This window comes from Symphalangus syndactylus, chromosome 11, assembly GCF_028878055.3.
Source record: "Symphalangus syndactylus isolate Jambi chromosome 11, NHGRI_mSymSyn1-v2.1_pri, whole genome shotgun sequence".
In the NCBI taxonomy this organism is placed as follows: domain Eukaryota; kingdom Metazoa; phylum Chordata; class Mammalia; order Primates; family Hylobatidae; genus Symphalangus; species Symphalangus syndactylus.
In genome coordinates this window covers 68,814,060-68,837,722 of record NC_072433.2, presented here as the reverse complement: position 1 = coordinate 68,837,722, position 23,663 = coordinate 68,814,060, and the positions used below count along the sequence as shown (strand labels likewise).

At 41.4% G+C, this 23,663-nt stretch overlaps 2 protein-coding genes across 21 annotated transcripts in view; one reads left to right on the top strand and one right to left on the bottom strand.

The window, feature by feature from the left end:
* Positions 1-23,663, top strand: part of LOC134731740 (uncharacterized) — a 63,801-nt gene that overhangs the window by 23,391 nt on the left and 16,747 nt on the right. For 6 of the 19 annotated variants that reach the window (XR_010114274.1, XR_010114273.1, XR_010114271.1 and 3 more), the window contains exons 2-3: positions 15,139-15,200; positions 21,740-21,826. The exons of 6 other annotated variants lie outside the window; for them this stretch is intronic. Coding sequence is in view for 2 of the 13 variants with exons in the window: in XM_063612207.1 (XP_063468277.1) it covers positions 17,495-17,652 (158 nt within the window). In the remaining 11 variants the exon portion in view is untranslated. Of the gene's footprint in view, positions 1-15,043; positions 15,201-17,494; positions 17,653-21,739; positions 21,827-23,663 lie in introns of those variants that run through there. 7 more of the 19 variants (XR_010114266.1, XR_010114263.1, XR_010114265.1 and 4 more) reach the window with 3 other exon arrangements.
* Positions 6,110-23,663, bottom strand: part of CKMT2 (creatine kinase, mitochondrial 2) — a 33,694-nt gene continuing 16,140 nt past the window's right edge. For both annotated transcript variants that reach the window (XM_055298184.2, XM_055298183.2), the window contains exons 2-10: positions 21,221-21,392; positions 19,626-19,824; positions 18,024-18,119; positions 17,300-17,521; positions 15,435-15,520; positions 14,595-14,718; positions 13,170-13,304; positions 8,874-8,999; positions 6,110-6,369 (exon numbers count right to left, since the gene is read on the bottom strand). In XM_055298184.2, coding sequence (XP_055154159.1) covers positions 6,250-6,369; positions 8,874-8,999; positions 13,170-13,304; positions 14,595-14,718; positions 15,435-15,520; positions 17,300-17,521; positions 18,024-18,119; positions 19,626-19,824; positions 21,221-21,372 — 1,260 coding nt within the window. In that variant the 5' untranslated portion in view covers positions 21,373-21,392 and the 3' untranslated portion in view covers positions 6,110-6,249. The remainder of the gene's footprint in view (positions 6,370-8,873; positions 9,000-13,169; positions 13,305-14,594; positions 14,719-15,434; positions 15,521-17,299; positions 17,522-18,023; positions 18,120-19,625; positions 19,825-21,220; positions 21,393-23,663) is intronic.

Genomic DNA, 23,663 nt, shown 5'->3' with positions numbered 1-23,663 from the left:
CCAGTGTTAGGTGCTTAGAATTGTGATATTTTCCTATTGGACAGGTCCTTTTATCATTATATAATGTCCCTCTTTGTCTTTTTTAACTGCTGTTGCTTTAAAATTTGTTTTGTCTGATATAAGACAAATATGTCTCCTGCTTGCTTTTGGTGTTTGCATGGAATATGTTTTCCCACTCCTTTAAGTTTATGTGAGTTCTTATGTGTTAGGTGAATCTCTTGAAGACAGTGGATACTTGGTGAATTCATAACAATTCTGCCATTCTGTATCTTTTAAGTGGAGGATTTAGGCCGTTTACATTCAAAGTTAGTATTGGGATGTGAGGTACTATTCTATTCATCATGGTATTTGTTGCCTGAATACCTGGGTTTTTTTTTTTTTATTGTAATCTTGTTTTATAGGTCCTGTGAAATTTATGCTTTAAGGAGGTTCTATTTTGATGTATTTCAAGGATTTGTTTCAAGATTTAGAGCTCCTTTTAACAGTTCTTATAGTGCTGGGTTGGTAGTGGCAAATTATTTCAGCATTTGTTTGTTTGAAAAAGACTGTCTTTCATTTAGGAAGCTTATACAAAATTCTTGGCTGATAATTGTTTTGTTTAAGGAGGCTAAAGATAGGACCCCAATCCCTTGCTGCTACTCTGATAGGTTTTCCTTTATAGGTTACCTGATGCTTTTGCCTCACAGCTCTTAAGATTTCTTCCTTCGTCTTGACTTTAGGTAACCTGATGACTCTGTGCCTAGGCAATGATCTTTCTAAAATGAATTTCCCAGGTGTTCTTTGAGCTTCTTGTATTTGGGTATCTAGATCTCTAGCAAGGCAGGGGAAGTTTTTCCTTGATTATTTCCTCAAATATGTTTTCTAAACTTTTAGATTTCTTCCTCAGGAATACCCAATATTCTTAGGTTTGGTTGTTTAACATAATCCCAAACTTCTTGGAGGCTTTGTTCATTTTTTAAAATTCTCTTTTCTTTGTCTGTGTTGGATTGGGTTAATTCAAAAGCCTTGTCTTTGAGCTCTGAAGTTCTTTCTTCTATTTGTTTGATTCTATTGCTGAGACTTTCCGTTGTATTTTGTATTTCTCTAAGTGCATCCTTCATTTCCAGAAGTTGTGATTTTTTTTAATTTATGGTATTTCTCTGGAGATTTTCTCATCCATATCCTGTAACATTTTTTTTTTTACAATAACAAACACCTATTTATTATATTAAATACAAGCCTGAAATGTTAAGTACAAATTACAGATTCCAAGAAATTACATTTCACATCCCAAAATGTACTGTTGGTGCTTTGACAACTTTTAAACATTTCTTTTGTTACTCACCTTTCTCTGGTGTCTCCTTGAGTAGCTTAATAATCAACCTTCTGAATTATTTTTCTGGCAATTCAGAGATTTCTTTTTGGTTTGGATTCATTGCTGGTGAGCTAGTGTGATCTTTTGGGAGTATGAAGAACCTTGTTTTATCATATTACCAGGATTGTTTTTCTGGTTCCTTCTCATTTGTGTAGACTATGTCAGAAGGAAGATTTGGGGCTGAAGGCTGCTTATTCAGATTCTTTTGTCCCATAGGGTGCTCCCTTGATGTGGTGCTCTCCCTCTTCTCTTAGGGATGTGGCTTCCTGAGAGGCAAACTGCAGTGATTGTTATTTCTGTTCTGGATCTAGCCACCCAGCAGAGCTAATAGGCTCTAGCCTGGTACTGGGGAGTGTCTGCAAAGAGTCCTGTGATGTGATCTGTCTTCAGATCTCTCAGCCGTGGATACCAGCACCTGCTCTGGTGGAGGTAGCAGGGGGTGAAATGGACTCTGTGAGGGTCCTTGGTTGTATTTTTGTTTAGTGTGCCAATTTTGTGTTGATTGGCCTCTAGCCAGGAGGTGGCACTTTCAAGAGAGCATCAGCTGCAGTAGTATAGGGAGAACCAGGCAGTGGGCGGGGCCATAGAGCCCCCAAGATATTATGTCTTCTGTGTTTGGCTACCAGGGCAGATAGAGAAAGACCATCAGGTAGGGGCAGGGTTAGGTGTGTCTGAGCTCAGACTCTGCTTGGGTAGGGGCTGCTGCAGCTGCTGTGGGGTGTGGGGGTGTGGTTCTCAGGCCAATGAAGTTATGTTTCCAGGAGGATTATGGCTGCCTTTGCTTTGTCATGCATGTTGCCAGGGAAGTGGGGGAAAGCTGGCAGTTACAGCGTTACCAGCTCCCATTCAACTCGAGAGGCCCAGTTGCCCCATCCCCAGCTGCGCTGAGTTTATTTCCAGGCAGCGGGTGAGTGGGGCTGAGAACTTGCCGCAGGCTCCGTGCCTCCTGACTGAGGAAGCAAGCAGGGCTTTCAGATTTCATGCCACAGCTTCTGTGCTTGTATCTGCACTCTCTGTTTGTCTCCTCCCCAGGTTCTGTCCAGGAGACTTTGTGTTTGGTCGAAATTGTTACAAAGTTCAGCTGGAAATTTCATTCTCCTTGTGGTCTTTCCCCAATTTCACTGGCAGCCCTCCCCAAGGATACCTGAGACAGAGTCAGAAATGGCTTCCCTGGGGATGGAAAGTTACCCACAGGGCTTTTCCTGTTGCTTCCCCTACCCCTGTATTTGGCTCAGCTCTCTAAATTTGTCTCAGCTCCCAGGCAAGGTCAAATTCTTCTCCTGTGATCTGGACCTTCAGGTTCCCCAGTGAAGATGTGTGTTTGGGGACAAATGATCCCCCTTTCACAGTTTCACACCTTGGGCACTCACAGTTTTCTGGCTGTCTTCCAGAGCCTGCAGCCTGCCTGTTTGTGTACTGGGTTCTAATGTAAAATATATTTCTTCCCATAGGTTACAATAAAAGGAGAAAAAAAAAAAGTAAATCACTGCCTTATTTAATCATCATAAAAACTTTATAAGGCGGAAATTCTCTCCATTTTACAAATGAAACCAAGACTCTATTGAGTTAAATAATTTACCTTTGGTCATGTAGCTGGTTAGTGGTTGAGCCTGAATTTCATGCAAATTTTTTGACCTCAAAACAACTTCTTTTTGGGCTGGGCACAGTGGCTCATGCCTGTTATGCCAGCACTTTGGGAGGCCAAGGCAGGAGGATTGCTTGTGTCCAAGAGTTCAAGACCTGCCTGGGCAACATAGTAAGACCCTGTCTCTACAAAAAAATTAAAAATTAGCTGGGCATGGTGATGTGCGCCTGTCATCACAGCTACTCAGGAGGCTGAGGTGGGAGGATCGCTGGAGCTTGGGAGTTTGAGCCATGATTGTGCCACTTCATCAGCCTCGGTGACAGAGTGAGACTTTGTCTCAAGGAAAAAAAAAAAATTATTTTGGCTTCTTTCAGAACATTCAGACATGCTCTTTTATGACGTTTGGCCTGAGGGGAGAGTAGCTCAGTCTCCATAAGCAGACTTACTGTGGAAGCTTAGAAGTCAAGGAGAACACCCCTGTTTCTTTTCCCCTGTAGGAGAGAGCCAGAATGATTTTTCAGCCATCAAAGCTTTCTCATTGCATCTGCCTCTGATGTAAGGAATGCAGCAAATTTTAAAAGGCCTGTGACTCAGAACCATGCTCTGTTCATATGACTGATGAATACTGATTGAACTAGACCTTAGTAAACAGGAACTATTTGTATGCTATATGACTCCCTTGACTGGAAGATATGGTATTCAATTAGCATTTTAATTAATAATTAAAAGTCCCTTTATCTATTCCAAGGACTCATCTTATAAAAGGTCTTATTTTGACTGTAATATTGCCAGCGTGCTTGTTTCTTGTGGCAAAATTAAAACTTATCACAACTTCTGCAAACAGGATGAGATCACTCAAATGCTTGTCAGTGCTTGAGGAGAAAGCATATTCTTGTATCCTATTTAAGTGCTATTACATAATCTGAAAATTGGTTGAAGAGCTGTCAGGAAAAGATAGTTGATGAATATGGAGGATTTTGAAGAAAAGTGAGGTGCCAGATCGAGTGTTGAGGAATCGATTATAGACTTGGTTTAAATGACTGTCTTTGGTTATGAATATTGTTTCTAAAGAGTAAAGTCACACAAGTACATTCCTGGTAATATACCAGAGGTCAAACAGCCCAACAAATGAAGAGTTTGAAATGTAGATAATTTAAAGATGAAGTACTAGCAGTCTGTGAGCAAGCCAGTATTGAAAGTGAACGTCACTGAGGTTATTGATGAATTAAAAACTAATGGATAGGGGTGAGAAATAAATTAGATAAAAATGCAGCACAAAAAAGGAGAGATGTTATCTGGAATTCTCTGTCCCTTACATATTTAGTTAATTCTTGTTGATGTTGCTGTTGCTTTAGATGTTGTGGTATAGATTACAAGACTTAGTATGTCAGCAGCCCTATACTTTATGACAATACTTGTTCTTTTCAGCTTTTCTTAAATGAAATGTTGGTATATACATCTGTCTAGTCTCTTCAGCCCACTTATGCTTATGAGCATAATGCTTATTTAGCAATGTGAATTTGCTTCCATTTACCACTTAGCTCATAAGGTCTTTCAGAAGAGGGACCATGAGTCCTGTTGCCTTGCCCTAAAAGATAGTGTTAAGGCATATTCATAGATGGATCATTATACGATTATAATACTGATTTATTTATTTAGCAAATGCCTACATAATACTGTGCATTGAACACTGGTAAGTAAACTTTCATATACTAATTAATTTCATCCTCCCAACAACCCAATGCAATAGGTATAATCATTGTTCTCATTTTATCTAGAGGAAACTGAGGAACCTAGAGATTAAGTAACTCAATGTCATATAATTGGAGAATTGGGACTTGTACCCCAGCAATGCGGCTATAGAGTCAGTGTGCTTACCATGACACCAGCCTTCTCTACCCTTTCTCTAACCCAAGAGTATCAACCACTGCCTGAGGTTATGATCCTCCCTTTTTCCTTCAGGTGTTGGTTGGAGGAACAGCCCTTCACCCTCTACCATTTGGGGTACTGAGCATGATGTTCCAAATTGTATTGGTATGGTTTCCTCTTTCTGAATTTCTACCGTACACCAGTTAGAGTAGTGCATATTAGCACCAGCATAATTGTAATCTTCTTATACTTTTTTTCAATATAGCAGGAGGGAATACAAATGCATACACTAAAGCACCAGTTTAACTGTAGCACCTGCAGTGCTCACTTACTATAGGGTGCATAACTTGATCTCATTTCTATTAAAAAGTATTTATCTTTTGTGTGTGGAGCTGTTTCCTAACTTGTTACACAATTAATTGCTCCCACCTACTCTATCGTGTTCCTTCAGGCTATAGACATCACAGGATAGACAGAAAATAACAAGATTCAAGGTAACAATCTGCATGCTGAAGGAAGAATTCTGCTTTCAGATTATGCTAAAAACATTATCAGTATTTCAGACATCAAATTGTGAATTGTTTTTGAGAGACTGAATATACAGAGACAATGGCTAGACCACAGGACAACAGAACTCTCACCCACAACCTCTAAAGCAACCATTCTAGGAGGCCAAACCCTAACCTCTGTAACAATCAATCAGTAAAGGATGGTCAGGACTTGGTCAATGACTGCTGGTTTCCCTAATTTTTGCCCCTGCCTCAAACTCAGGACCAATCAGATAAAACCAAATATGCTTCCCAAAATAATCACATAGCATACCCCGCTTCTAGGTAGCCTGTCTCCAACTTCCCCATGCCTGCAACCCCAATCACAGCATACCTGGCCTCCCCTTTCTTTCACCATGAAGATTTCTCATGTCTGCCTTTGAGTCTCTGCCAAATACAATTGATGATAGCTGACACCCTTGTGATAGCAAAGTCTGAATAAATCAGTAGCCTCTCTTTGTATAGTCTTTATTTCCACACTTTCAATAGGTAAGTCTCCTCTTGCTCCATTTGCCAGAAAATTGTTTATTATATTAATTTCTCACTTTCCAATGGGGTCCATAAGAGATTTCCAAAAGGGTTGACTAACATCTAGATAGCTAAAGGGTTATCTAGAGGTGTGTGTAAGTTGTGGCAAAATCAAAACTTACAAATATTAGTTTTATTGTCTTAAAATATTTTGCTTCTTACTTGTAATTGGATGTGTTTGCCCTTCTTAGTATCATTTTAAAAATCAGAGAAACAAAGCAAAGATATATTAAGGAGAGTTTTATTGTAAAGATAGGCAGGATCTACAATTTTATATTTTTCCAAGTGTACAAAAACTCTCAGAGTAGAGATTTATGTCTGTCGTACCAGCAGACAGATTATTTATAAATTGGAAAAGGGAAAGTTCACTTTTTGCCAAACTGAGGCAGAGGGGGTGGCACCTTAATATCTTGGCCTCTCTCCAACTTCTTTTCACAATCCACAAGGTAATTGACTCCATCGATGACTATCTGAACAAGCTCAACCTTTGACAGTGAAGAAGATGAATGATTAATTTGAATAGAAGACATCTGCAGGGCATTGATTAACAGGAACAGCACTGTGATAAATGAGAACTTGCCACTTAGATGAACTTCACAATTCCTTCCTTCTCAGAGATGGAAGGCAGAGATATAAGGGTTTCTCTCAATCTTTCCATAGTTAAGATGGGGATACTACTTTGTATGTGAAAGCTTTTTTACTATATGAAAACCATTAGTTTGCATCTCAAACATTTTTTCCTACCAGTGTCTGCTATAAAATATCAGCGTTTGTCTAGAAGTAAGGCTACAGTGACACCCTTGTGTTATTCTTTGGCTTGGATCTGAATTCTGACCTGCCACTAATCTATCTGAGCACTGGATATGCTAATATAGTTCAGATATCATCATTAATGCAGTGGGTGTCTTCCTGAAAAATTAATGTCAAATGTTTGGCAACTAAATCATGTTTGTACTATACTGGGCAAGCTTATTAATGAAATGAAGTTTTGCAAATTAAGATATACCTTCTAAAATTCCTGTTCTTAAAAAACTCTGTATAGAACTTTGGTTTCCAAATATTTGTTTTCCTTAAACCGGAGCACATCTACTTAATTTTTTTCCCCTAGGATCACCTCCTAAGCAAATGACTTGCACTGCTCCCAAGGAAACCCAAATTAAGGGAGAAATTAGTTAATTCCAGACATACATTATACAACTCAAGAATGAGCAGCAAGGATGGAAGGGACCATTGAATGTTAGCTCTTAGGCATCACATACTCCAGCTGCCTCCCTATCTCTTTATATGCATAAGGAAACTTAGGCCCCAAGAGAGGGTTGAATCAGAATGTTAGTCACTACTAACTCAAACACATATTTTCATTTGATCCCTTCCAGTGTTGGTGAGAGTATGGTGAGATAGGTCTCTCACTCACTGCCAGTAGGACTTTATCTTGGTATAAATCTGGTAGAAAACTTGGTCATAAATAGGGAACCCTGGTTTTAACCCATGAGTTCCTTTCCTGGAAGTATATCCTAACTAAATAACCAGAGTTGTGATTAGAATTATGTATAGAGATGATCAAACATAAAATCAGGAAAACATTAAATAGATAATGGATTATCTTTACTGTGATTAAAAATCATGTTTTTGAAGAATACTTAATATTGTGGGAAAATGTTCATGATATAATGCATTGGAAAAAATTATAACCAGTATTTGGTTATAATGCTAAACATGTATTATAACAATTTTTTAAAGTTTTTTGAGTAGTTTTAAAAAAGAATGAAGGGCCATTTAGAATAATGTTCACAATGGTTATCAGGGTTGTTGGGTTAAATAAATGGTGTTTTTAAATTATTTTTTGGCATTTTCCTCACTTTTATAGTGACTGCCTAATATAGTTAGACTTAACATTTTTTAAGCATTAACTACATTGTTTTCCAGAATAAATATCTAGTTAATATTAGAATCAACAGGGATAGACTCCCAGATTTTCTTTATTCACTACACCACACATTATTCAGTAAATTTCAGAAGTTGTGGTATTATAGTTGCGTGTCCCTCAAGTACTTTACCAGAGCTGATAGCACACTGGCTGATCTAATTGTTTTGAGTGTTTCTTCCTTTCCTTTTCCTCAGTGTACTTACTGGTAGGGATATCAATAGGCAGTGAAATATTCAAAAACTGGTAAGGAAGAAGAGAGAACTTTGATAATCCACAGATTTAATAACCAGTCACTGAATTATTAAGGGTTTTGTTACGAGAAGAGGCTTTAAAATTAATGATGGGCATAATATGTCCAATGGGACCACATCCAGATAAGCTGGTGTAACTTACCATGATCAGTATTTGCTTAGCATTCAGCTGCATGTTCCTTACATGTGATCTTTTTGCCTCTTTCATTGTTTCAGGCCACACAAAGTCTATGAATCCTTTTCATCCTACATATTCATCACAGAATCCTAAGGATTTTATGAGCACAAACTTTTCTAAACCTAGCACATAACGTATTTGCTATCTTTAGCCTAAGAAATAAAAGTTTAGAAACCATCGAGTATCTAAGAACACCAAAGTGAAGATGATCATTTGTAGCCTTCACCAAAGAAAATTCAGAACCAAGAGAAAATTCCACTATTTTGCCACCCTCAGAGGGATAGCACAGATGTTCTGACTTTACAGTAATAAAAAAACTGCAGTCCTTTAGCATAACAGAGCTCCTGCTCGCTGAGGGTTGTTGGAATAGCTCTCATGGCAGGTCGGTGACAACAGTCCCACTGTGAATTCCTATACTTGCCTATAAATTCTCAGCTCACATTATGTTTCCCTTTATGCAGTTATTTCCCATGGAAGAATAATGTTACAGAATGAAACGCTAGCATAACTCAGGACTTGATGGGCAAAGAGGAGGTCTCGAATTTTGTGAAAATGGTTAGGCTGTTTGCTTTTCTCTATTCTCTCTTAGGCTGATTTTGTTAGTTCATGTTAGGAAAGCGAGAGAGACGTTACCTCTGATCGACCAATTCTATCTATGTTGGAAATGTCGTACACATCTGCGACCGCGGCAGTGTCCACACCACCGGTGCCACGCTTCTGGAGTCTTAGGTTTTCCAGGATCTTAGAAAAGCGTGGGTCCTAGGACAAAGGGATAATACTTAAATGTGCTAAGAGGCAAAATTGATTCATAATCATTGGTGCATTTACTGACAAATGACATATAGTGAGAGATAACAGTTTAACTATATATATTTATAATAGATATAATATATTTAATATATATTAAATAAAGCATATATATATATACATATACATACATATACTTTAAGTTCTGGGATACATGTGCAGAACGTGCAGGTTTGTTAAATAGGTATACACGTGCCATGGTGGTTTGCTGCACCCATCAACCCATCATTAGGTATTTCTCCAATGCTATCCCTTCCCCAAACCCCCACCCCCTGACAGGCCCCAGTGTGTGATGTTTCCCTCCCTGTGTCCATGTGTTCTCATTGTTCAACTCCCACTTACGAGTGAGAACACACAGTGTTTGGTTTTCTGTTCTTGTGTTAGTTTGCTGAGAATGATGGTTTCCAGCTTCATCCATGTCCCTGCAAAGGACATGAACTCATCCTTTTTTATGGCTGCATAGTATTCCATGGTGTATGTGTGCCACATTTTCTTTATCCAGTCTATCATATGGGCATTTGGGTTGGTTCCAAGTCTCTCCTATTGTGAACAGTGACTCAATAAACACATGTGTACAACACATGTGTACATGTGTCTTTATAGAATGATTCATAATCCTTTGGGTATATACCCAGTAATGGGATTGCTGGGTCAAATGGTGTTTCTGGTTCTAGATCCCTGAGGAATCGCCACACTGTCTTCTACAGTGGTTGAACTAATTTACACTCCCATCAACAGTGTGAAAGCATTCCTATTTCTCCACATCCTCTCCAGCATCTGTTTCCTGACTTTTTAATGATCACCATTCTAACTGGCCGTGAGATGGTATCTCAGTGTGGTTTTAATTTGCATTTATCTAATGACCAGTGATGAAGAGCTTTTATTTGTTTGTTGGCCACATAAATGTCTTCTTTTGAGAAGTGTCTGGTCATATCCTTTGCCCACTTTTTGATGGGGTTGTTTTTTTCTTGTAAATTTGTTTAAGTTCCTTGTAGATTCTGGATATTAGCCCTTTGTCAGATGGATAGATTGCAAAAGTTTTCTCCCATTCTGTAGGTTGCCTGTTCACTCTGATAATTTATTTTGCTGTGCAGAAGCTCTTTAATTAGATCCCATTTGCCAATTCTGGCTTTTGTTGCCATTGCTTTTGGTGTTTTAGTCATGAAGTCTTTCCCCATGCCTATGTCCTGAATGGTATTGCCTAGGTTTTCTTCTAGGGTTTTTATGGTTTTTAGATCTTATGTTTAAGTCTTTAATCCATCTTGAGTTACTTTTTGTATGAAGCGTAAGGAAGGGGTCCAGTTTCAGTTTTCTGCATATAGCTAGCCAGTTTTCCCAACACCATTTATTAAACGGAATCCTTTCCCCATTTCTGGTTTTTGCCAGGTTTTTCAAAGATCACATGGTTGTAGATGTGTGGTGTTATTTCTGAGGCCTCTGTTGTGTTCCATTGGTCTATATATCTGTTTTGGTACAAGTACCATGCTGTTTTAGTTACTGTAGCCTTGTAGTATAGTTTGAAGTCAGGTAGCATGATGCCTCCAGCTTTGTTCTTTTTGCTTAGGATTGACTTGGCTCTCGGGGCTCCTTTTTGGTTCCATATGAAATTTAAAGTAGTTTTTTCTAATTCTGTGAAGTCAATGGTAGCTTGATGGAGGGGGATAGCATTGAATCTATAAATTACTTTGGGCAGTATGGCCATTTTCACTATAATTGATTCTTCCTATCCATGAGCATGGAACATTTTTCCATTTGTTTGTCTCTTATTTCTGAGTAGTGGTTTGTAGTTCTCCTTGAAGAGGTCCTTCACATCCCTTGTAAGTTGTATTCCTAGGTATTTTATTCTCTTTGAAGCAACTGTGAATGGGAGTTCATTCATGATTTGGCTCTGTTTGTCTATTATTGGTGTATAGGAATGCTTATGATTTTTGCAGATTGATTTTGTATCCTGAGACTTTGCTGAAGTTGCTTATCAGCTTAAGGAGATTTTGGGCTGAGATGATGGGGTTTTCTAAATATACAATCATGTCATCTGCAAACAGAGACAACTTGATTTCCTCTCTTCCTGTTTGAATACCCTTTATTTCTTTCTCTTGCCTGATTGCCCTGGCCAGAACTTCCAACACTATGTTGAATAGGAGTGGTGAGAGAGGGCATCCCTGTTGTGTGCCAGTTTTCAAAGGGGATGCTTCCAGCTTTTCCCCATTCAGTATGATATTGGCTGTGGGTTTGTCATAAATAGCTCTTATAATTTTGAGATATGTTCCATCAATACCTAGTTTATTGAGAACTTTTAGCATGAAGGGCTGTTGAATTTTGTCAAAGGCCTTTTCTGCATCTATTGAGATAATCATGTGGTTTTTGTCACTGGTTCTGTTTATGTTATGGTTTACGTTTATTGATTTGCGTATGTTGAACCAGCCTTGCATCTCAGAGATGAAGCTGAGTTGATTGTGGTGGATAAGCTTTTTGATGTGCTGCTGAATTCGGTTTGCCAGTATTTTATTGAGGATTTTCACATCAGTGTTCATCAGAGATATTGCCCTGAAATTTTTCTTTTTTTATGGTATCTCTGCCAGGTTTTGGTATCAGGATGATGCTGGCCTCATACAATGAGTTGGGGAGGAGTCCCTCTTTTTCTATTGTTTGGAATAGTTTCAGAAGGAATGGTACCAGCTCCTTTTTGTACCTCTGGTAGAATTCAGCTGTGAATCCGTCTGGTCCTGGACTTTTTTTGTTGGTAGGCTATTAATTACTGCCTCAATTTCAGAACTTGTTTTTGGTCTATTCAGAGATTTGACTTCTTTCTGGTTTAGTCTTGGGAGGGTGTATGTGTCCAGGAATTTATCCATTTCTTCCAGATTTTCTAGTATATTTGCACAGAGGTGTTTATAGTATTCTCTGATGGTAGTTTGTATTTCTGTACCATCAGTGGTGATAGCCCCTTTATCACTTTTTATTGTGTCTATTTGATTCTTCTCTCTTTTTAGTCTGACTAGCGGTCTATTTTGTTAATCTTTTCAAAAAACCAGCTCCTGGATTCACTGATTTTTTTTGAAGGGTTTTTTGTGTCTTTGTGTCTCTATCTATCTCCTTCAGTTCTGCTCTGATCTTAGTTACTATTTCTTGTCTTCTGCTAGCTTTTGAATTTGTTTGCTCTCACTTCTCTAGCTCTTTTAATTGTGATGTTAGGGTGTCGATTTTAGATCTTTCCTGCTTTCTCCTTTGGGCATTTGGTGCTATAAATTTCCCTCTAAACACTGCTTTAGCTGTGTCCCAGAGATTCTGGTACATTGTGTCCTTTGTTCTCATTGGTTTCAAAGAACTTATTTATTTCTGCCTTTATTTCATTATTTATCCAGTAGTCATTCAGGAGCAGGTTGTTCAATTTCCATGTAGTTGTGCAGTTTTGAGTGAGTTTCTTAATCTTGAGTTCTAATTTGATTGCACTGTGGTCTGAGATACTGTTATGATTTCCGTTCTTTTGCATTTGCTGAGGAGTGTTTTACTTCCAATTATGGGGTCGATTTTACAATAAGTGTGATGTGATGCTGATAATTTTCTGTCTCGTTGATCTAATATTGACGGTGGGGTGTTAAAGTCTCTCACTATTATTGTGTGGGAGTCTCTTTGTAGGTCTCTAAGAAGAGTGCTGTAAGACAGTGTTCCTCCAAGTGTAGTCCCTTGACCAACAACCCCGGCATCAACTGGAAACTTGTTAGAAATGCGAATTCTGCAGCTGGGGCCTAGCAACTTGTGTTTTACCAAGTCCTTCAGGTGATTTCATGCACGCTCAAGTTTGAGAACTGCTTGAACTAGGAGAGACAGAGAAAGGAGATAGAAAGAACCAGAGAGAGCAGAGCCTACCTATCCTGATTTGTTACATGAGGAAAAATGTAAAGGCCTTATTCTTGAAGCTACCATCTTTTTCTTACAGCCCCTTAACCTTTTATTCTAATAATACAAATGTCTTTTGAGGCAAACTTAATTTTTTTCTTATTTTTATATTGTAGATAGAGAAAGTAAGGGTTAAGGAATGGGCAGTGATGTTTTCTCCCTCCACAAAGCAGTCGCATCTGAGCTGATCCTGGCCCATCAGGGCCACTGGGCACATAACAGTACCTTGCTGAGCTTTGGGATCCTAACGTGGACACCAGCTCGTAGCCCTGTTCCAAGGTTCGAAGGACAGGTCAAAATGTATCCTAGGCGCTCATTCCACATGAACTCCCAGCCTCGTTCTTGGATTAACCGTTCTACCTACAAGTAGAACCACAGTGAACAAATGACAGCATTTTTCCAACATCCATTCATTCAGCAAGCACATCCCTAACACCAGGGAGAGAGATGTGTGCCCTCCTCTGGCATGAATGAAATTAAGGTAAATTTATAGTACTCCTTTAAGAGAAAATAATACCTCTCCTACCAGACTATTAAAATGGCCCGATTAAGTTAAATGAACCATGTAAAAAGCAGTGGTCCCCAACCATTTTTGGCATCAGGGACTGGTGTCTTGAAAGAATTTTTCCATGGATCGTAGGGAGGGAATGTTTTGGGATGAAACTGTTGTTCCACCTCAGATTATCAGGCATTAGCTTCTCATAAGGAGCATGCAACCTAGATCCCTCACATGCACAGTTCACAATAGGGTTTGTGCTTCTATGAGAATCTCATGCCTCTGCTGATCTGACAGAAGGCAGAGCTCAGGTAGTAATGCTGGCTTACCCACCACTCACCTCCTGCTGTGCAGCCCAGTTCCTAACAGGCCACAGACCCGTACCAGGTCCGTGGCCCCGGGGTTGAGGACCCCTGATGTAAAGCAGTCAACATAGTATCTGGCCCATACTAAGCATTCAATGAATGTTAGTTGGTGGCATTTTTCATGCCAAGAGAGTAGGAGAATATAGGAATTATCAGCAGGTGAGACTATGGTCAGGCTACATTCTCTATCATCTCTATGCTTAGAATAGCTCAGAGCGATATTAAATAAATCAAAAAACAAGTAATGATCCACAGACTTCCGCAAACCACAGTGGAATGGGGAGGTAAGCATAATAGCTTTCTAATAACAAGAGAAAGTCACCTATTTTCTGAAGCACTACCTTGGAAGTTGCACTCCAAAAAATGCATTGAGGCTGGGCGCAGTGGTTCATGCCTGTAATCCCAGCACTTTGAGAGGCTGAGGCCAGCAGATCACCTGTGGTCAGGAGTTCAAGGCTAGTCTGGCCAACATGGTGAAACACCCCTCTCTACTAAAAATACAAAAATTAGCCAGGTGTGGTGGTGGCACCTGTAATCCCAGCTACTCTGGAGGCTGAGGCAGGATAATCACTTGAACCTGGGAGGCGGCAGTAGCAGTGAGCCCAGATCGCGCCATTGCACTCCAGCCTGGGTGACAAGTGAAATTCCATCTCAAAAAAATTAAAAAGCTTTGATTTCTAGAAAAAAAATAGCTCCATCTTGGAAGTTACCATAGTGTCTTCTTTCAAGAACAAACAATACAGTAATTTTATTTTAATAAATATCGAGAAATCTCAGATAACATCTTACTTCTTTTAGTCCACGACAGAATCGCTCAAATACTCGTTTCATATTGCCTCCTTTTTCCATTGAGATTACCCTGGTGTGATCCTCCTCATTTATCCAGATGAGAAATGTCTTATCATAATTATGCCTAATGAAGAGAGGAATATGGTACTGAGTGTTAATTGCATTTCTTTCAACACATGAAAATTCCCATCACCTCCTTAGCTTGATTGCTTCATTTCACCTTCCTCATTTCCTAGATGGCCCTAATCTCCTAACTGTGCCTGAACAAGTATGACAAAATAATGTTACTTTGACAGAAGGAAGATTAAGACCAACTCTCACCCTAAAAGATGTCATGTTTTTACCAAACAAGAATATAATTCCCCCTAGGTCCTCTGACTAGGATGACAGTAATTCAACTATATAACATTTGGCTTTGCCACTAACAAGAACGTTTTGTCTCCTAAAAGATTCAACCAAAATCTTGTGCTCTAAAAAGGTGGCGGGGGTTATCTTCCACCCAAGATATTGAAGGTATGCAACATTTCACACGTTTGCTCCATAGATCCTGCCTGTCCATCCCTACAGAGCAGCTGCACATGAACATTTTTATTTCTCCTCCTTCAGGTACGTAATTCATGCAAACCAGGTCATATTTCTACACATCTTAGAAACAGCACACTACTTAGACACACACACACACACACACACACACACACACTTTCCAAGTAGTCTTTTCCGTTTAGCTCAGTCTGGGCATGCTGTCAACTGCAGTACACAGCAACTCCAGGTTAGGATAAGCAGGTGATCTCAAAGAGATCCTCTACAGATATTGCAAATGTGAAAATGCTGCATCCATACCAGATTCCCCTGGCATCTGGCCAGTCACGGGCCATCCCAGCACATGTTAATAAAGGGGACACTGGCTTATCAAACAGAAAGTGATCCTGTAGGCCAAAAGGGATAAAGCAGAGAGGAGAGACCGATGAGATCAAACGGGACTGCAAGTGCCAGGTGAACAAGTTCCAGCCCACTTATCATGGCTGCTGTCTCTTAGGCAGTGGTTCTTAGCTTTGGCTGCCCACTAGAATAACCTAGGAGCATCAAACAATGCCTACTTCCCATCCCCCAGAGATTCTGACCTAGTTGTTATAGACTGATCTAGGCATCAGGACTTTTTAAAAACTCTTCAGGTGATTCTAGTGTGCAGCTGATGTTGGAAAATACTGGGTTAGTCCATTTGGAACTCATTAAATCACTGTGGAGCGGGTATACACTACCAACGCCAACCTTATGCAATGGCTGAGTGAGCAATGAATGAGGGATACTATCCTGAAAAGGCTGTTCTACACAGTGATCATTCTCTGTTTCTAGCATTATTGCTTCATTTATTATTTATTTCATTAAAAAGTATTAGAGATGTACAGTAATGATCAATAAATAAAAATAGTTACCATTAATGCTGACTGTGCCAGGCTCTAGATTACAGGCTTTTATTTCCTTTAGTCTTCACAACTCTATGAAATAAGTGTAATTATTCTATTTTATAAATGAAGAAAACAGATTCAGAGAGATCACAACCTGTCCAATAGGATGGTTGTAGGAAGTAGCAGAGTATAGATTCAAATCTAGACTTCTGTGACTCCCAAGCCTATGCCTTTAACCACTGCAATGGACTACTCCACATATCAAAATCAAAGTCAAGACTAACTTTTTTTTTTTGCAATGTGTATACTACTCTTGCATAGTTACACACGTACTCTACAGTGAAATATATTCAAATATGATTACACAGGTAAGAAACCAAGTGGATGTGGGGAGAGGAGTGCTACAGTCTCTAAGTGGGAGAGATCAGAGACTTCAGCCAGGAGAGGATTGTGACCTGCCACTGCCCAGGAGCAGCATGTCCCTTAAGCAGGAAACCAGGGTGGCTACTTGAGGTGGAGGGGGGCTTGTTCTGTAACTGGGCAGGAAAATAGTTGGCCTGGTGGCCACAGAGACAAGGAGACTGAGGGCCATATAGTTGGCCTGTCTGGTTTGGAAATGAGGCATATTTCTTAGCATTTGCATCTTTTGAAATGACAAAATTTTGTTTCTGCTTTTTTTTTTTTTTTTTGAGTTTAAAGTTACTTTTGAAAATGCTATCTTGTTTTAGCTGTGCTAACACGAAAATAAGTAAGGGACTTGAGTTTTGTGCACCCTGGTGCCAGAGGGAAGCCGTGGTAGCCATGGTGGAAGCAGCAGGAATCAACCCCACCAGGAAATGCAGAGGCTTGCTCCACAAGAGTCAGGGCAGGCCTCCCACCTGGAATTTCCTTTCTAGATTTTCCTAGCTTCCAGGATTTTCTTTGGCTGTGATAATGGAAACCATCTTGTGGGCACAGACAGGATTTCCACACCTAACTGTTCCCATTTATCAACAAGCTAGGAGATCTCCATTCATCTCCACCCTCGTAACCGCAGGCACCATCTCCATATTGGAGTTTCCTATGCAGATTTTATCCATAGAATGTTTCAGTGGCTTGACAAGTACAATGTATGGCCTCATCCTTCTTCCTTACACTGAGCAAGTAGATGCTCTTGGGCTGAGCCCAGGGGTGGAGCCCAGCAAGAGGAGTGCTACAGTCTCCTGGGTAAGGACTGAGCAGAGCACCAGGAGAGGCCTTCCTGTGCGGGTCAGAGCCCTTGGTCCAGTCCTTCCCTAGGGAGCCCCATCTGCTACTCACATCAATGAGCCGCTGCTGGTCCTGCTCCGTCATCTCGGACAGCTTGTAGTAGCGGCCAGCCAGGTCCCCCTTGAGGCCCTCCAGGGCAGTGATGGCCACGTTCTCTACCTCTCTCCGCTCGGCCCGGCTGCAGGCAGGCGGCAGGCTCAGCCCACGGATGCTGCGGCCGGTGCGCACCCGAGAAGACAGCACATAATGCTCGTCGAACTGCCCTTGGGTGATCTGCCAAGCAGACTGTGGGGTCACTGCGGCCAGCCTCGGCCCACGGTCCTGCCACAGCCACAGTGGGTTCTAATCCGCCAATCTGCAGTTTCCCTGGGGACCCTCAGGCACTGTGCACGACTGCACAATCCGTAAGTTGGACACATTCCGGAAGTCTTGGGGCACGGGCCTTCGACTAGTAAAGGGGAAAGCTGTTTTATATAGCGTGGTCTGGGGTCCTTGACCGTTACGGGGTGGTTTGGGATGAAAAAGGGAGTAGCTTTAGGAAGGGTTTAAAGTTCCCAATGACCAACCCTTCCCTAATTGTATTTATTAAAGAAAACAGACTTTGGGACCCTCCTAACCTTCTCTGTGGCCCTCCAGAGGGAAGGCTGTGCCAGGGCAGTCACAATGCTTTCCAGGGGTATCTGACTTAGAGCAGGGAACCCCTCTCTCCAGGGGCCTTCCCCTTGGGCTCTGGAGTGCCAGCTTCGTGGGGAAGGAGAGGGAGGCTGGAGCTTACCTTGGATGCGTCCAGATCCGTTGTGTGCTTCATCACCCTGGGGTCGTAGCCGTTGTGTCTTAGTTTGATGACGGGGTCAAAAAGGTCAGCAAACACCTGCAGGAGGGAAGATGGGTGTTTCCTCTTTAATTGGTTCACCTACTATTCAAAGACCTTTCCATTCACTTGCCCCTTGTATCTTAAAAGCCAAAGCTGATGCCCTGCTTCTCTGAAATTTTCAGGACTATCATATAGGAAATGGATGTGAGAATGGATTGGTTAATAATAATAACAACAACAAGAGAGAAAGCCTTTTGAAGGCATCTTGCCCCTTGAGATAGGGTGGGGCTGGTGAGTTCTGTCATCTTAACCTCTCCCTCAGTGATTCTGCCAAAATCACTGCCATCAGACTGAGCAAGAAGATACTTGTGGTTAGGAACTTAAGGAGTTTCCTAGACGTGTTTGCCTTTGTGGGTTACAAGAAGCTACCTGATCAGAGGCTACACAGTTTTATGCTCAAGGGAAAGTCAGATTCTAAACATTAAGCTACATATGAAATTTGTTGAAAACCTGGCTACGCCAGAAGAAAAGTACATAGCAGCAGTTTGGGCGAAGCAGGGACCTCTCACCCTATGCGGACCTTCCCCCAGCCCAAATGATCTCGTGCAAAATCTATTCTAAAAACAAAACTTCAGGCATATCCTTTATGTTAAAAAAAAAAAAAAAAATTGTTAAAAGAAGTTGTAACAAAGCACCCTGCAGACTTTGGGAGCTGTGGGAAGTGGGGAGGGCTTTGGGTCCAGAGAGCTACTGCTAGCTTGGGACCCAAACTAGACCCAGGGCTGTGCACTGCAGTACATAAATGAGCCACCAGTCGTGTTTATTCAAGATGGCTCCCTCTCTTCTCTATGGCTGCCTTTCTAGGGAACTGCCTTCAGCTCCCTGCAACAGAAGAACCCAAAAGGGTGGACCTGAAGGAGGAGGGCTGCAGGCATTTGCCGTAGCACAGAGGCTGCTCTGTGGAGGGGACGCATGGTGGCTGAGCACCGTTCCAGCCGACCACCCTGTGCTTCTGCATTGAGGATGAGGATGCCGAGGTCATGGGATTTATCCAAGAGACTTGGTGAATTCAGTAGTCTGGGCTACAGTGATCGTCTAATCAGTAATAGGAGAGAAATCAGTAATAGTAATAGAATAAGAGAATTCCTCATATTCCTAAAAATACACTGAAGCCTCCTCCCGACCCCCACCCAATAAAGCTCAGCCACTAACACATCAGCTCCTAATGTCTTACTGGTGAATACACACTGTTCAATTTTATTGTTTCTGTACCAACTCATCCACTTGACAAGCTCAGAGTTCTGTCATGCAATTCATTCCTCCACAGGGAGGGATCTTAGCACAGCAGCAAGGGAAACTTTGTCCCTGGGAAGCTATAGACCTCATTGTTTCAGAAAGCATTCCAGATGGTTCTGCTGGAGTTGGCTTCCCTTTATGAGAGTCCTTCCTGAGAAGGCAGAAAGTTGGCCCATAGAGAAGAAAAGGACCCCAGGACTGTGCAAGTCAGTCATATCTAGAGCATCCCTCCCACCCTGGAACCAGCAGCCAATAGTTTAGTTTTACCTCATAGGACTCCTCGTCACCAGCCACCATGCCCACAGTCTTTATGAAGGGGTGGCCAGGGTTGTCCACTCCAGTCTGGATGCACTGGTCCAGGGTGTAGCCGTTGGGCGTCACCTTGTTGCGAAGCTTGGCGTAGATGGCGGGGGTGAGGCACTCGGCCATGCAGTTGTTGTGCTTGCGCAGGTCTGGGTAGTCTGCGCTGTGTGGGGAGGAGGGCAGGCTGTCAGCCAGCAGCCCCTGAGGAAAGGGGCCAATGGAAGGACTTGTTGTTTGCCCATCCTTCCACTAGGCTCCCTTCAGCCAGTGGGCACAGGGATACTTGGCTAGAACTGCCCAGGAGTCATAAATGAATACACCAGGTTTCAAAAAATAAGCAAGCTCCATGAGAGCGGGGACTTTGCCCTTTTGAAAACAGTCCCTAGCTATTGAAACCAGTGTTCAGTAAATATCTGTTGGAATAACAGAAATCAAATTGGGTGCTGTCTCACCCTGGGGTGTGTACTGATTGAGGAATAGGAGATTTAGGACCACCACAGCCTCAAACACAAGTCATGTCACCTCAGGAATTCCCAAGGTACATGGGGGTTGCTGGCGATTCCCTCAGAGATCCTGATTTCCATAAGAGACAGTAAATGTCTCAGAGACACCTCAGTGGTTTTCCTCGTCTCTCTCATCCATACCTGCCTATGTGGAATTCTGTATGCCACTCAAACTCTGCTCAGCGCATGGTAGCTCATCCATGGCAGGGTTCCAACGGCTGAGAAAACATGTCTATTTTCATCCCTCTCACGCCACTCCTCCACTTTCCATCTGCAGTGTCCTTTAGAGCTGATACTTAAAGTCAGTACTATGATATCCCTTTTTCCAGAAGGTGGTAGAGCAGTGAGAGAGGCATGGGTCTGGAATCAGGGGGCCTGGATTTGCATTTGGCTGTACTAGCTATGTGAACTTGGGCACTGTTTAATTTTTCTAGGCCTTCATTTCATCACAGAAGGATCCTAAGATGAATAACAGATACTCCATGTAAAGTGCTGGTCATACATAAAAGTGCTCCACAAATGTTAACTATCCCCATTATTACTATTCAACTGGACTGCAAGCTCTAAGCAAGAATGATGATGCTACACTTCTTTGTATACACCACAGGTCACTGGCTTAATGAGTCTCAAAATGATTTTTGGTTTTACTTAGTCATCCTCAAAGGCAAAAAGAAGGACTCTTGCTAACAGTTTCCAGCAGGGGAAAGCATATTTCTTGCTGGTCTTTGAAGCTTTTTTGTTTTTGTTTTGTTTTGAGACGGAGTCTTGCTCTATTGCCAGGCTGGAGTGCAGTGGTGCGATCTCGGCTCACTACAACCTCCGCCTCCCGGGTTCAAGCAATTCTCCTGCCTCAGCCTCCCGAGTAGCTGGGACTACAGGCATGTGCCACTATGCCCAGCTAATTTTTTTGTATTTTTAGTAGAGGTGGGGTTTCACCATGTTGGCCAGGATGGTCTCGATCTCTTGACCTCATGATCTGGCCTTCCAAAGTGCTGGGATTACATGCATGAGCTACCGTGCCCGGCCTGAGGTTATTTTAAAGTCAGGAGCCCTTACCTTGGAGGAAATAGCCTAGGCTGCTCCCGGACCTCGGCACACACTTTCTGCCGGTTCAGCAGGTACCCGGTGGTCAGGACACTGGTGCCCATGGTAGCAAACAGCAGAGAAGCATTGCGGCCAGTTAGCAACTTAGAAAAGATACTGGCCATTTTTGCTCTTGGATGAGTGTCTGGAAAGCAAAGAAGCTGGATTAGATAGCTTCATAGGATGACCCTGAGCCACAACATAGGGGTCAACGGGCAAGAGAACTGCAGGAGCCATAGCCTGTCTTTCTGGTGTCTCTGTCTCTGTCTCTCTCTTTCTCTCTCTCTCTCTCTCTCTGTGTGTGTGTGTGTGTGTGTGTGTGTGTGTGTGTGTGTTAGTTCTATTTCTTGCTTTGCTTTTTTCTTCATATTGCTTGGGAAAATCTGGGTAGTTTTAGACAACGTCTAAACTTCCTGAACTCCATGCCTTTTCTCTGTTAATATGATAAAAAATAAAAATAAATAAACAGCAGTAGAGGATGTCTTCTTCCAGCTATTTGACAGACCGTGTGCTCTTTTGAACTTTGCCACCGCATCACAACTAGACCCTGAACAGGATGGATTTCTGGACTTCTGAAAGGTAGGAGAAATCTCTGAGGATGACCCTCCCACTCTACTGAAGTTGGGATGCCAGCATTGGGAATAGGGGCTGAGACTGGGATTCCCCCATTGAAGTAGGACCTTTGAAAGAGGCTGAAGTGGCACAAAGTCAGCAGACCCCAACTTCTGGCTCCTGCCTGAAGCAGGTCTAAAGCTCTCTGAGGAAATTATATTCAGTTTAGGCCCTGGATTACTACAGATTAAGATGAAACAATGAACTCCCAAAGATCACCAAACACACGAGGAGGTACAATGAATGAGAGTCAACAGAAGAAATAGCAGATGTAGACTGCTAATGACTGAAGATACTGGAACTGTCAGACAATAATATAAATAAGCCCTATATTGAATGTTTAAAGAAGTGTGGAATCATAGTTATGAGCAAGCAACAAGAGACTGTTAAGAATGACCAAGTTGATTTGAAAGAACCAAATTGAACCACTCATTATGATGCAGCTGAACATAGAATAAATGAACTGGAAGATATATCTTAAGAAATTACTCAGAATGTAGCACAGAGAAATGAGAAAATGGAAAATAGATGTAAATTAAGAGATAGGATGGATAGAATGTCAAACTCAAATACACATCAAATTGAAGTCCCAGAAAGAGAGAATAAACAGAGAAGTCAGATTTGAAGAGGAATGGCTGAGACATTTTTAAAACTGATAAAAGAATCCATGATTCAAGAGGTATAACATAATCTAAGCAAACAAACAAGAAATTGACACCTAGACAAATAATGAAACTGCAGAATATCGGTGACAAAGACATGAAAAGCAGTCAGAAAGAAAAGACAGTTTACAAAGAAATGACAAACGAGCTGATTTTTTTATAATGAGCCCAGGTAAATAATATTTGTAGAAGCAATAACTGTCAACCTAGAACTGGGGAACTAGTCTAACCATTTTTTCAAAAATGAGAGTGAAAAACATTGATAAAAAACAGACCAATAACAAAGGAATTACTAAGCTATATGCTTCAGAAAGAAAGGAAATGACAGCATAAGGAGAGAGCCTGAAATGCAGAAAATGGAGAAAACATATATAAATCTAAATAAGTATTTATATATTTATTTGTAATACAAGCGCTGAACTACCAACAAATGATGAAAAAGAGGATAAACATGCACAGACAGAAACCCTGTTGGGTCTGCTACTGCCTAGAGATTTAGAAGGGCCAATTAGCCCCACAGTATCACCTAGCAGGGAGCTGTGTAATGTGGCTCTTTGAGTAGAGAACAAAAGAGTACGTAGTTCTCAGTACTCTCTATTTGATCTCCATGATGCCCAAATAAAGAGTGTATGGGCCCGGGATGGTGGCTCATGCCTGTAATCCCAGCACTGGGAGGCAAATGTGGGCGGATCACTTGAGGCCAGGAGTTTGAGACCAGCCTGGCCAACATTGTTAGCTGTCTTTTAGTAGAGACAGCAAAACCCTGTCTCTACTAAAATTACAAAAAATTAGCTGGGTGTGGTGGCATGCACCTGTAGTCTCAGCTACTCAGGAGGCTAAGGCATGAGAATCACTTAAACCCAGGAGGTGGAGGTTGTAGTGAGCCAAGATTATACCACTGCAATCCAACCTGGGTGACAGAACGAAACTGTCTCAAAAAAAAAAAAAAAAAAAAAAAAAAAAAAAAAAAAAAAAAAAAAAGAGCATGGATTTCCCTAACATTTGGAAGGCTCCCAAGACTCAGCTGCAAGATGCTCCAAACTTAGATGGATTGATTGCTTCAAAGAACTTGCTGATACGTAAGGCTGTAGCTGAAAACCTGGGCCATCCAGTGAAGAATAAACAACAACTCCTAGTAGAAC